The sequence below is a fragment of the Tripterygium wilfordii genome, chromosome 2 (genome assembly GCF_013401445.1).
Source record: "Tripterygium wilfordii isolate XIE 37 chromosome 2, ASM1340144v1, whole genome shotgun sequence".
NCBI lineage: Eukaryota > Viridiplantae > Streptophyta > Magnoliopsida > Celastrales > Celastraceae > Tripterygium > Tripterygium wilfordii.
The window spans coordinates 4,984,521-4,997,114 of record NC_052233.1 but is presented as its reverse complement, the minus strand read 5'-3'; the positions used below and the strand labels follow the sequence as shown (position 1 = coordinate 4,997,114).

Sequence of the window (12,594 nt, the reverse complement as noted above, 5' to 3'; positions counted from 1 at the left end):
GGAAAATTTTGTGAAGCAAGCTCCATGTATTTCCGTAGAAATTTTTCTAACCCATGATACCAAAGTTGAGCATAAAATTCCTAAGGCGACTTCCCAAGCTGAAATTGAAATGCCAATAGCCAAAGTTGGAGAGCCAAAGAAGAAAAAGAGGAAGACCAAGAAGAAGAGTAAACCGAAGAAAATGAAGAAAAATGTTTTTCCCAAGGAGGATGTGGTGGTGAAGGCTTGTGCTCAATGCATAGCATCTAGGCTGACAAATGTCAATCCCAAGAAGCCATCAAGGGGAGTCTACACCACAACTCTCAAGGATCCCGGTTGACTTCACATAGGGAAGTTGGGTTGAAGACTCTAAACCAAGCGTTTGTGGGAGGCAACTCAGGTTTTATTGTTCCATCTCTCTTTATTTTTGTTTTATTTTCACCTATTTCATGCACTGAGGACATTGCATAATTTAAGCGTGGGGGTGAGAATCTAGGTTTTTATTTTTTGGGTTTCTAAATTTTTTTTTTCTTGACTTCAATGCCTTATGTTATGTTATTCTTGAGTGTATTTGGATGAATTTGGTGATCTTTGATGCATTGATAGATCTTGTTGTGGGCATCCACCCAACTGAGTTTTTCCTATCTTGAGTTTAGTTTCACCCATTGTGCTCTTTTGTGATGTGGAACACTTGTTTGTGGGGTATAAAATATGACTTGACTTTGGCCATTTGTGGTTGTTTGAGATCAATTTGGTTCTAAGGAGCACTACTTGAAGAAAAATATAGAAAAAAAGAAAAAAAAAAGTTGAGCTTATAAATAATTGGTCTCTTTCATGAGTTTCCTGTTGAGTAACCGGGCCTCTTGCCTAGCAAACAATGAGTTTCACGTAAAAAGGTAGGAAATAAATGTTAGAATACCTTGGTGACTAGCTTAACCTCGTAGCCTTTTTGACTCGAGTAATTAGATCCTTTGAGGTGTCTTAACACCTAGAGCCCTAAGCCACTGGATTGTGAGTCATTGGTCGAAAGCTCGTTACATGGGTCATTTAGAAAGCTTAAAGGGATTGAGCATTGCACAAGTCACCTTTGAAAAGATAAGGAAAAAGAAAAGAGAAGGAAAAAAATGTGCATAAGAACGAAGTTTGAATAAATGCTCATTGTATTTGCTTTTTGATTCTTATTTTTCTTGGAAGACCACATGGCCTTTGTTTAGTTCATTATGAAGCCAAACATGCAAGTGCCTTCCATTATGTGCATCATTTCATGATATTCTTTGGCATGGTGAATGGAATAAGACTCTTGAAGGATTGCTTTTATTGGTTTGAATGCCATAATGTTTGGTTTGTTAGTGTGGATAGGTTGCAATTGTGAGTTCATTTTATACTCTTGTTGATGACATGAATTTTGGCATTGAAGTTGTTTAATGTTTGTGGGTATCATTATTATAAACCCTCAGGAGACACAACTCCTCCTACTTGGGACACCTAGCAGTTTAAAGGCTTGTGGTACATGCTAAGTGTCATCGTGAGCCTTACGAAAGTGGCATAGATTAATTTCTTATTTAGAGTTAGTCTTAGTTGTTTTATTTTTCGTTTGAGCTTCAAGGAAAATACTCTTTCCCTCTTTTATTCATTCTCAATTTGCTCGAAGATGAGCAAAGGTTAAGTGTGGGGGTGTTTGATGTGCCAAATATATACATACATTTGTGCATCTTTTACACATAAGTTCATCCCATTTTGAGTTGATCAAGAGTTGATATTGCCTAAGAAAGCTATATTTGCGTATTGTAGGTGCCAAGGCAAGAAAATAGAGGAAAAGAGTGCAAAATGAAGATTTGGATTCCAGAAGCGATTTCCGATCAATCGGCAGGGACCCCCGATCGATCGGACCTGCCAAAATACCCTTGAATTCATGGAGACGGAAGTCATTTCCAATTGATCAGAGTCACTATTCACAGCACAATAAATTTCGCCAAAATGTCTCGAATTTAAGTGGGTTTTAGGGGTCACCATTTGACTCAGTCGAGAAATTCTATCGAGCCTAGGCTCCATTTCTGGGGCCAGGTCAGGCCCAAAGCTCGACACCTCAGGCCAATTTTGGCCCGGCCCAAACCTGACTAGGTAACATATATTATTTATATATATATATATATAATATGTATATATCTACATATATTATATATGTATATATACAGACAGTGCAGTGTGCACTGTATGTATATATATCTATAATACATATACATATATATAATACATTTCCTTCAAAAAAATACATATATAAATATTATATAGTCAAAAGTCGGGTCTGGCTAGGCCCGATACAGACCCCAATTGGGTTTGAGCCAAAACGACCCCAACTCGATACAGACCCCAATTGGGTTTGAGCCAAAACGACCCCAACTTGTTAGAGAAACGACATAGAAGTTTAAAAAGGTATAAAAGGGTAGTTTTTAGGGTTTCAGAGATATTCTCTCCCACTTGGATTGATCTTGGAGGCTAGGGTTTTGTGCTCTCGAGGAGGAAACCATTGAAGCTTGGAAAAGAATGGGGTTTCTTCTCTAATCTTTTATCCTGATTTTTATGGTTTACTTTCATTTTATTATGATGTATCTTGACTCCATGAGTGGCTAGATTCTCTTGCTAGGGACCTATGCAACCTAACATTGATGATTCAATAAACTTGGTTATGATTTCTCTTGATTTCTATCTATTGTTGATTGTTTATGAGTGTGCTTAATGCTATTGTCTCTTACCATAGACATCATATGTTGCATGAATCATAGGAATATAAGCACATGACCTATACAATCACTACACGGTTAATCCACAAATCTTAATCGGTCTTTGTCTCTTGAACCCGATTGTTAGGAATAATAGAGATAGGGATAGAGACATTTTTGGTGTAAACAGGAATGGAACATCGGATAGGATAGGGAAACCGATTGTCAACAATGAGGTAGTTATTTAGGAGATTAAGGAGTTAAGGGAGTTGAATCGGATAAGGGACGGTGAAATTAGGTACCCTGATACTTTTCATTCTTGAGTTCAATATTGTTCTTGCTTACTCGCTTAATTTAGTTGTTAATCACTTTTTAATACTTACTTTAGTTTAGAACAAACCAAATCCAAACCAATTCATTTATCCATTTTAGCATAATTGTAGCTTTGATTGATATTGAATTAAATTGTCAAAATCTTTGTGGGACGATACTCTACTCTCTCTTTATTACTTACGCAATTTCGTATACTTGCGAATTTGCACCAACACGTTATGACCATTAGATAGATTTTAATTAAACGGACGACTAAAAGAGTGAAATGGTTACGTACATATATATACACATAGAGATTGCACGTATATATATGTATTATATATATGGATATGTATATATATATATATACAAGAATTCTCCTATATGGGCCAAAAAGTGTGGACCAACTTTGTGGAACAAAATCCAATGACTGTAATAAAACACAACATAAGTAGGTGCCACATATTTACTATGAGACCCACCACATCTATGATTGAAAAACAAATCCATAAAGTTGATCCACACTGTTGGTCCACATCAGAGAATTTATATAGATATATAGATATAGACACACACACACAGGGGGTGTGTGTGCGCGTGTGTGCGCACGTGCGTATGGGCGCACGTGTGTCATTGATTTAAAACATATGGGACCCAAAACACTGGGCTTCACTTGCCATTTTACTTTTAAAAATACTTAAAAAATAGAGTGCATAAGTTATTAAGTTGCGAACGTCCGCATTTGAGAATTTTTGTATATATATAAATTATGTCGAGCTTCGGGCCGAGCCCGACCCGAAAAATGATGCCCAAGCCTGCCCAAAGCATCGGACCAAGCTGTCTAAGCCCAATATAATTTCGGGCCGAGCCTAGGCCCGTGGGCAAAATGATAACCCCTATTTGTCACGCTAAATTCTTTTTTTGACAAAAAAGTATTTTTCATCCCTCAACTATTGGTCGGGTTTCATTTTCGTCCATTAACTCCTTTCTTTCCCTTTTTCGTCCCCCAACTATGGGAAAATACCATGTTTATCCCTCGAATAAATCCGATCATTGAAAAATCCTACGTGACATCATATTGTTCGTCAGATCAGGTTTTTTCCAACCTCAATCTCACTTAAAAGGATGAAAATGATACTTTTCAATAATTGAGGGACGCAAATGAGAGAAAAAAAAGCTTAAGGACAAAAATGAAACTCACCACATAATTAAGGGACGAAAAGTATCTTTTTGCCTTTCTTTTTCTTGCCCGATGCCTAGGTGATGCCTAGGTATCTCAAACAATGATTGGCCCAACAATAAACTTTTACAGACCTGTACCTGTCATATCCCAATATGGCACATTCAGACGCCAATTCACCTTCCAGAAATGCAATTATCCCTGGTTAATGTACCCAGGTAGGACAATAGAACCTCCACAGCGTTATCCTCATAGCAAGCATGTATGATTTTAATTTAAGTACAATTCACCTTCATAAATCATGAAAAACAAACGTCAACCAGAAATTCCAAACAAGGATCTCTATGATGAAGTCAACCATGGTCAATACAACATGGAAGACCATCAGACAAGTCTGAATATTCGATGCAGCATATATCTAAAATGAAACTTTCCATGAACAGGTGCTACGTGAATTCCATACATTTCCAGCTCTCATCATTTGTAGAATTCAAAGTCAGTGTCGGGCTTCTTCACATTGGTTCGGTAGCCCTTCTCAAAGTCCTTTGGGAGTATGACATACCTATTCTTGCGTACTGCATGCATTCCTGCTTCTTGACAAATAGCTGCAATCTGTTCATGGACATCCAATTAACCAAAAAAAAAAAAAGAGCAAATTAAAGGGTCTACTACATATAATTAATGAACACATCTTGATATTGTTTGGACACTTCTACTCCCCGTTAGAGAAAACAACTAGAAAATGAGAGAGGTTGAGACAAAACTAAGTAACTTTGTCAGCATTCAATCATTGTAACACTTCATGTTCTTCACAAAAACAGTTGCTCATAAAGATAGAGAGGAAAAAAAAAGGTAAGAAAAACATGCATGTAACAGAAGTTTCACCTTGAGTGCAAGAGTAATTGCTTGAATTGAAACTAAAAGCAACTACAAAAAGTTAAACCAACCTCGGCTGCACTAATCTTATCTGGCCGAGAAATATAATCCTCCAGGTCCACCTCATCACTTAGGTTCATCTTAGCAGTGCAAACCTGCACCAAAAGAAACCACTTAAAAGAAGCTTTAACCTGTGATAACTTCATGAAGTGCAGAAAAACAATTGAATATCAATCTATTACATAGTTGAAAAGGCGTCTTCATAACAGCCTAAGAGAAATTTTAATTCTTCCGTGAAAAAAGTTATTGAATAAAGAGAGAATTATAAAAAAACAGCAAAAAACGAAAACAATGAGTTGAGGCTCACAAAGAATATGACATCACACACATAATTATGTACAAGACCCACCTGAAAAACTAGTCTCTTTTGCCTTCTATCAGGCAAAGGAAATTCAATCTTTCGGTCAAGCCTTCCAGGACGAAGAAGTGCAGGGTCCAAAGTATCTGCACGATTAGTCGCCATAATGACCTTAACATTGACTGTTTGATCGAACCCATCCATCTGAAAACGAAACAGGAAGAGATGTCAAAATTTGCATAATAAATAGCTAAAATAAAAAAATATGCTAAAAAAAGAGTCAACAAGTAACACTGTAAGTTGGCAAAACAAATTTGCATCATAGACAGACATCCATGTTAACCAGAAGACAATTTTGCAAATTGAAAAACTAATCCTCTAGCAAGCCCCAAAGGCTTTAATTAAAAAGTAAATAAATAAAGGTAAAGAACATTCTTTATTTCTTCCTAATCAATACCTGATTAAGAAGTTCCATAAGAATCCTCTGCACTTCTCTATCAGCTCCAGTTTGAGCATCAAATCGAGCTGTAGCAATAGCATCCACCTCATCAATAAAGATGATTGCAGGAGCATTCTCCTTAGCTAGACGGAAAACATCACGAACCATCCTAGGGCCCTAATGTAAAACAAAGAAGAATGCATTTTACCATAACATTATCAGAATTCGACAATCCAGATAAAATTAGCACTGTTTAATAACCAACCGAAAGGCATTTTCATCTCTAAAAACATTTGTAACGGTATATGACAAATCGGAAGTTCATTAAAGATATGAATTCCAAAAATTTACTCAACATCTTCACCCCAGGCCTAACAGACATGCCATCTCTAAAAACATTTGTAACAGTATATGACAAATCGGAAGTACATTAAAGATATGAATTCCAAAAATTTACTCAACATCTTCACCCCAGGCCTAACAGACAGACATGCCTGATATATAGATAAACACTGAGAAAACATAAAATGCAGAGTTATAAAACCTCAGTTTCTACTTGCACATAAAGGTTTCCTGTGGCTAGTGGCAATGAGCAAGTGCAAGTTCAAAACTAATAAAAGTGTTAGGATTAGTTACTTTGCCATTCAACCCAATAAATTAACTTGTTGGGCTGAGGCATTTTACATCATTTACACATATTCTAACACTTTCTCTCAGGTGTGGTCTAGACATTCTGATGGCCCAACACGTGCACAACAAAAGAGGCCCAACACTAGGGATACTCTCACAAGACCCTCCATTGGGGTAACAACAAACACAAACAAAGGCCCACACTTGGGGAACAATAAATGGAAGTTTAAATTGCAGAAAATAAGGTTTGAATCCAAGACTTAGATTAGTTACTTTGCTATTCAACCCAATAAGTTAACTTGTTGGGTTGGGGCATTTTACATCATTTATACATATATTCTAACAAAAAGAATGCAAGTTCAATACAGCGAAACTTATGCACTCTAATCGAAATATCCAATCAATTAAGATATTCTTATGCTTTTTCTAAAATCCATGCTATTTATTTACTTTTGATTATCAATTTTTGATAATAAGCCAAATGTAACATTTAATTTCTAATAAATAGGGGGAAAAAAAACAAAGCACTTAGATACTACTTATCAAAAGAAATTAATAAAATTGTGAAATTCTAATTCTAATTTCTTACATTAGACACAGACAGAATAAATTAAAATACTTAAAACCGAAAAAACTCATTGATCAAAGTTCCTTTTCAAAGAAATTGAATAAGAATATTTATCTACATTGAAGAATGATAATGAGAATAAAAAGAATGAAAGCAGTGAGATAATTACATGTGAAGGAAGCTAGGGAAAAAAATCACCATTTCCCCAATGTCCAAGGCACATGACCAAATGAATGTAACATGAGACCAAACATGATAACTTTCACATTACATGTGTATGAAGCAAGTAGTAATACCAAGATTATTTTTTACAAAATTCCTTTCACACTGGAATGATATACTCCTTACATTTTGTTTTACGAGAATAGCACCGAAAAAATAAAGTAATAGTTAATTTTCAATCTAATTCAAAAGTTATTAAGGATTCTACATTGGAAGACACCTACTTGATGTATTTCTTCCGTTCTATAAATAAATAAATAACTACATAAAGTTATAATTAGACGTATGACAATAATTCCAAGAGATATGGACACTGGAAAAAGCTCCAAAACAGTACTAAGATACTCTACTTTACCCTAACCGCTCAAACAATTTTGACATCATACCATTTTGCATGGCTTGTTTAATGCCTCCTTATACATTTCAGAAAGGATATGTAAATCTTCATTAAAAGAAAAGAATATAAGTTAATCTCATAAAATTTGTTTGACTCAGTAAATTTATTCAAAGTAATAATGAAACTCAAAAATATCAACACCCGGACCACGGTGCACAAGGCTGTTACAATGGTGGTAGATTCCGAAAACGGAAGATGTACACAGCCATACCTCTGAATTATAATGAGGTTGTTTCATGGTGTAAATGTGATCCCAGATTGCAATGAAGCAACTCTACCACTAAACCAAGTTTTTTTTGGTAAGTACTAAACCAAGATTTGTCATTTCCAAATACATATATGATTGCAAAATAGATGAATCTGATGAAAACTTTCAAGATAACAGTGCACGGAACGACACAAAAAATTTCAATAAAAAGATGCACAAAACAATGCTTTTGAAAGTGCTTATATGGGTACACTTCTCTTTAAGAATAAGTACCACATTTCCACCCACTAATTTGAGGGATTAAAATAATATAATTCCTATAAAGACTTGAATCTGTTTATACATACCTCTCCCAAATACTTCTGCACAAATTCAGAGCCGACAACTCTAATGAAAGCAGCAGTCGTATGATTAGCAACAGCCTTGGCAAGCATGGTTTTTCCAGTTCCCGGAGGACCATAGAGCAAAACACCACGAGGAGGATCTATGCCAATCTGTTTGTATAGATCGTGGTGAGTGAGTGGCAACTCCACTGCCTCACGAATTTCCTGCTTTTGGATGTCACATCCCCCAATATCCTGAAGAATACATATAATGAATGCAAAAGAAAATTAATTAGTATCAAATTTTGTCAAAAACTACATCAAGGATTGAATGAGTTCCCCACAATTAGAGAACAAGCAGAGAATACACCAGAAACCACATCGGCAATGATAAGTATAAATAACCACTCTCCTAGGTGAAAAGAATTGACAAGTGAAAACAAAATTTCAAATAATCAAGGCATGAAGCATATTCAACAAGTCATAAACAGTCATCAAACACAGAATACACCTAGATATCAGGGAAAATATGTTTGTGATATCAAAATGGTGCATAAGAACATAATTCCAGGTGTGACCACTAAACTCTGCCTATTAACTTCTGAGTACTTACTTTAGCAATATTTTGCTACTAAAATCAGGCAGGATCCTAATGGTAAAAAAAAGGGTTGTGTTATTATCTATACATTAGGCTTAAATATCAAGACCAATTTCAGAGGCCAAACTGTTGCCTTCTGGCCTGAGTTCCTAATTCACACACTTAAACTCCAGCAAAAAAAATGTATGGCCCAGTTTGCTTTAACATTTAATTGAAGAATTCAAGACTTCAAGAAAGTTGTAGCAATTAATACTTTTTTTTAAAAGGAAAAAAAAATTCACGCCCTAATATTTTCCGCCTGCTAGATGTCTCGGAAACCCTAGATGAAACAAAACCGACACAGCAGATCAACAATTGAATGGAATCAGAACGTATGATTAGGGCATACGTTATAGGTAACATCGGGCTTCTCGGACTGGCTAAGAAGCGATATACTAGAGTCTGCCTCGGGAGGCAGCACATCGACCAGAGCGTTAGAGTGGCGGTGGAGCGCTACGGAAGCGGAGGGCTTCAACAACTCACGATTAATGGTGCTAAGGATCCGGACGTAATAGTTGGAACCGGTCGTGGAGCCAACGATGCCATTGTTCTGGTCGACCATCTCCATGAACTGACCAATAACAAGGGGAACAGACTGGATCCGCTTGACCTCTTCCTGGGCGCGTAGGAGCTCGCGCTTGAGATTCTTCTGCTCGTCCTTAACATATTCCTCCTGGATATCAATGAATTCAAGCTGACGCTGCAGGGACTTGAGACGACAGTAGAGGTCCTCTTCGTCTGACAATGAGTCAAAAGTGTCGGATCTGGTTAGGGGGATGGAAGGCGGAGGGTCCGATGAAAGCTTTGAGTCTACAATCATTGCAGAAACAGAAACAGCCATTATCGTACTACTTCTCTCTTGTCCTTCAATTCACAATCGAGAGTAAATTTGGATTTGGATTTGGAGTTGGAGTAGCGAAGAAGAAAATGGTGGTAGTTGATGGACTTTTCCGGAGTTTTATACTTTGATGGTGTGAATGGACTTCCGCTAGCCCAATCTGCAGAAGTAACTCAGGCCACTCTGCAAGAAGATGCAGAACGTCAGGCCTAGGCCCAGGCCCAATAATTGATATATTGGGCTCAGTGCTTATCTTCTGATAATTTCTGTTTTTTTCTTCTTGATAAGTTCAGAGATTAATCTCTACTACAATATTCTCGAATTAAAGTTGTATCAAAATTCAGAATCATATTTATCTAATTTTAAAAAATTACAAATAATCATATTTATCTAACAATTTTAATTACTAAACAAAATATAATCTCAATTATTTTTTATTTAAAAATTTAATATCAATTAGTTAGTCTTATACTCAATTTAGTAGACTAAAGAGAATTGTGGATGCAAAAAACATGACGATCCACACGTCAGTTGCTGACAGAGGGTGAGTCTCCGTGAATCCTACAAGAACAAGGAAGAAGGCAGCTCTTCGTGGCTCGGGTACACTCTGACGCCCAAGTCAGTACTCTTCACAGAATCAAAGTGGAAGTGAATCAGAATGTTGTGTAGCGTACCTTGACATATCCCTAGCCTCCTTTATATAGGACTTGACAGGATGATTTGATAAAAGTGTTTGCTATGAAGAATCATCGTAGGTAGGATCAAATATCTCCTGATCCCTTATCTTCTTCGCGTTTGAACGTTTGTTTGCTTGAGGATAAGTCTTCTCTTTTTAATGTGATGTGTCAGGCTGACCTACCATGACCCTACCTGCTATGTTGACTTGACTTGAGCTATTTTATTTATCCACAATTACTCCCAGTATTTTCCCTATTTTTTTCTTTTCTTTAAAAAACAGGGTTAATACTTAGGTCTTCTAGTTGGATTGGGAGATTAGCTCATTCCTTTCCTTGTCTTGCCCTTCATTGCCTTCAAGGGTTGGAATTCTATCTTTCCATGTTCTTCGTGTTGAACGTGGCAAACTTTGAAATTTTCCTATCCGAAATCATGGTGGGTGAAGATCCTGAGACCAAAATTTATTTTTCTTTTTCCTCCTTTTTTTTCTTCGTATTTTCTCGGCTTTGCCGCTCCACTTCTCTCATACTAGGTAAATCCATGGCTTGAGGCCTGCGAGGCAAGTTCTTGACTATGAATGAGGCTTTTTTGGTAGTTCAAGCGAGGTAAGTCCTCTGCTCAAATTGGAGTGACGTCTAAGTGAGGCTAGGCACGCCTCTTCGATGCATTTACGCGAAGTAAGTCCTCTCTAGGGGTGGAAGTTCGGTGGTTCGGTTCGGGTTCGGTATGGTTTTAGCCAAATCGAATGTTTTTGATTTCATAATTAAGTAAATTGGACCAAACTGTTATACAAACAGAAATCGAAATAAACCAAACCGTATATTTCGGTTTCGATTTAAACCGAGATAACTACAAGTTTGCAGTCCACTATTGAACCTATTATCAGCCAAACAAATGCAAATTACAATCACCTATCACATTCACATTCCAAAAGGCAAAAGCAAAAGCAAAAGCAATTCAAATCAAAGAAATTTCAACGAAGCAATAAGCCAATAGCTGTTAGAGATTTAGGGTTTGTAAATTGTAGGTGATTGATGATTGGGTCCAGCCGTGTCTGGCGATTGGCGGAAGATAAAGAAGATTTAGAAAAGTGGAAGACTAGATGACTAGATGTTTAGATCATATTCACGGTTCGGATTATAGTTCAAATTATGGTTTGTAAACCAAAAAATTGAACCAAACAAAAATTTATGGTTTGGTTTTCGATTCAGATTATGGTTCAGATCGGTTTTTTACACCCCTAGTCCTCACCTCGGGTTGGAACAATGCAAGGGTAAGACCTCAACTTGTCATGATGTTTCTTTAGCAATTCTGTGTGAGGTGAGACATTGGCTTGTCTCATGCCTCTATTTCAAGCGTGGTAGATCATCGGCTTGGAATGGCTTCTCAACTTAGAATGACATTGGAGTTTGATCGGGTAGGGCATGGCCGATCCATCCCCAAGCTGTGTTTGGTCAAGTTCTTCCATCCAACCAAGGCAATGCCTTGGTTGGATTTGCTTTCCTTTACCTCTAGAAGCGTTTCATTGCCCCTTGTTTGAGTTTTACTCACGTTTCTCTCTCAGGCTCTTCCTTTCATCCTTTCTTGACCTTGGCCTTTCCTTACCCTTGCTTTTCCCGACCTTGGCCTTTCCTCAGCTTTTCCTTTTCCTTTTCCTTGCCTTTTGGCCTTTCCCGACCTTGGCCTTTCTTGATCTTTTTCTTTCGGCCTTTCCTAACCTTGGCATTTTAAGACCTTAGTCTTTCTTGACCTTGGCCTTTCTTGACCTTTTCCTTTCAGCCTTTCCCTTTCGACCTTTCCTAAGCTTTTTCTTTTGGCCTTTCTTAACTTGGTCTTTCTCAACCTTGGCCAATTTTCTCAAATTTTGCCTCTTAGGCTATGCCTCTTTGACTGTGTCATACAAGACATGTTCTCAGTTTAAAATATGCCTCTTTGGCAATTCGTGTTCATGCGAGGTTAGTCCTCAGCTTAGAATGATGCCTTCTTGGCAAGTTCACGGGAGGTAAGACCTCGTCTTTGGTAATGCCTACTTAGCAAATTTGCACGAGGTTAGACCTCGTATTTTGATGGTGTCTATTTGGTAAATCTATGCGAGGTTGGACCTCGTCTTGGGATGATGCCTCATTGGCATGTCTATGCCAGGTTGGACCTCGTCTTGGGATGATGCCTCATTGGCATGTCTATGCGAGGTGATGCCTCGTTGGCAATTTGGTGTGAGGCAAGACCTCGTCT

The 12,594-nt window shown here is 37.3% G+C and overlaps 1 protein-coding gene across 1 annotated transcript; it reads right to left on the bottom strand.

Annotated features, from left to right (window-relative positions):
- Positions 1–4,410: 4,410 nt before the first annotated feature.
- LOC119980857 (26S proteasome regulatory subunit 6B homolog) lies at positions 4,411–9,789 on the bottom strand. The gene is made up of 6 exons (XM_038823666.1): positions 9,199–9,789; positions 8,237–8,467; positions 5,883–6,041; positions 5,477–5,629; positions 5,139–5,222; positions 4,411–4,803 (listed from the first exon to the last, which is right to left on the bottom strand). Exons 1-6 carry the CDS (start codon positions 9,688–9,690, stop codon positions 4,669–4,671), a joined length of 1,254 nt encoding a protein of 417 aa, XP_038679594.1. The 5' UTR covers positions 9,691–9,789; the 3' UTR covers positions 4,411–4,668.
- Between the last annotated feature and the right edge of the window lie 2,805 nt (positions 9,790–12,594).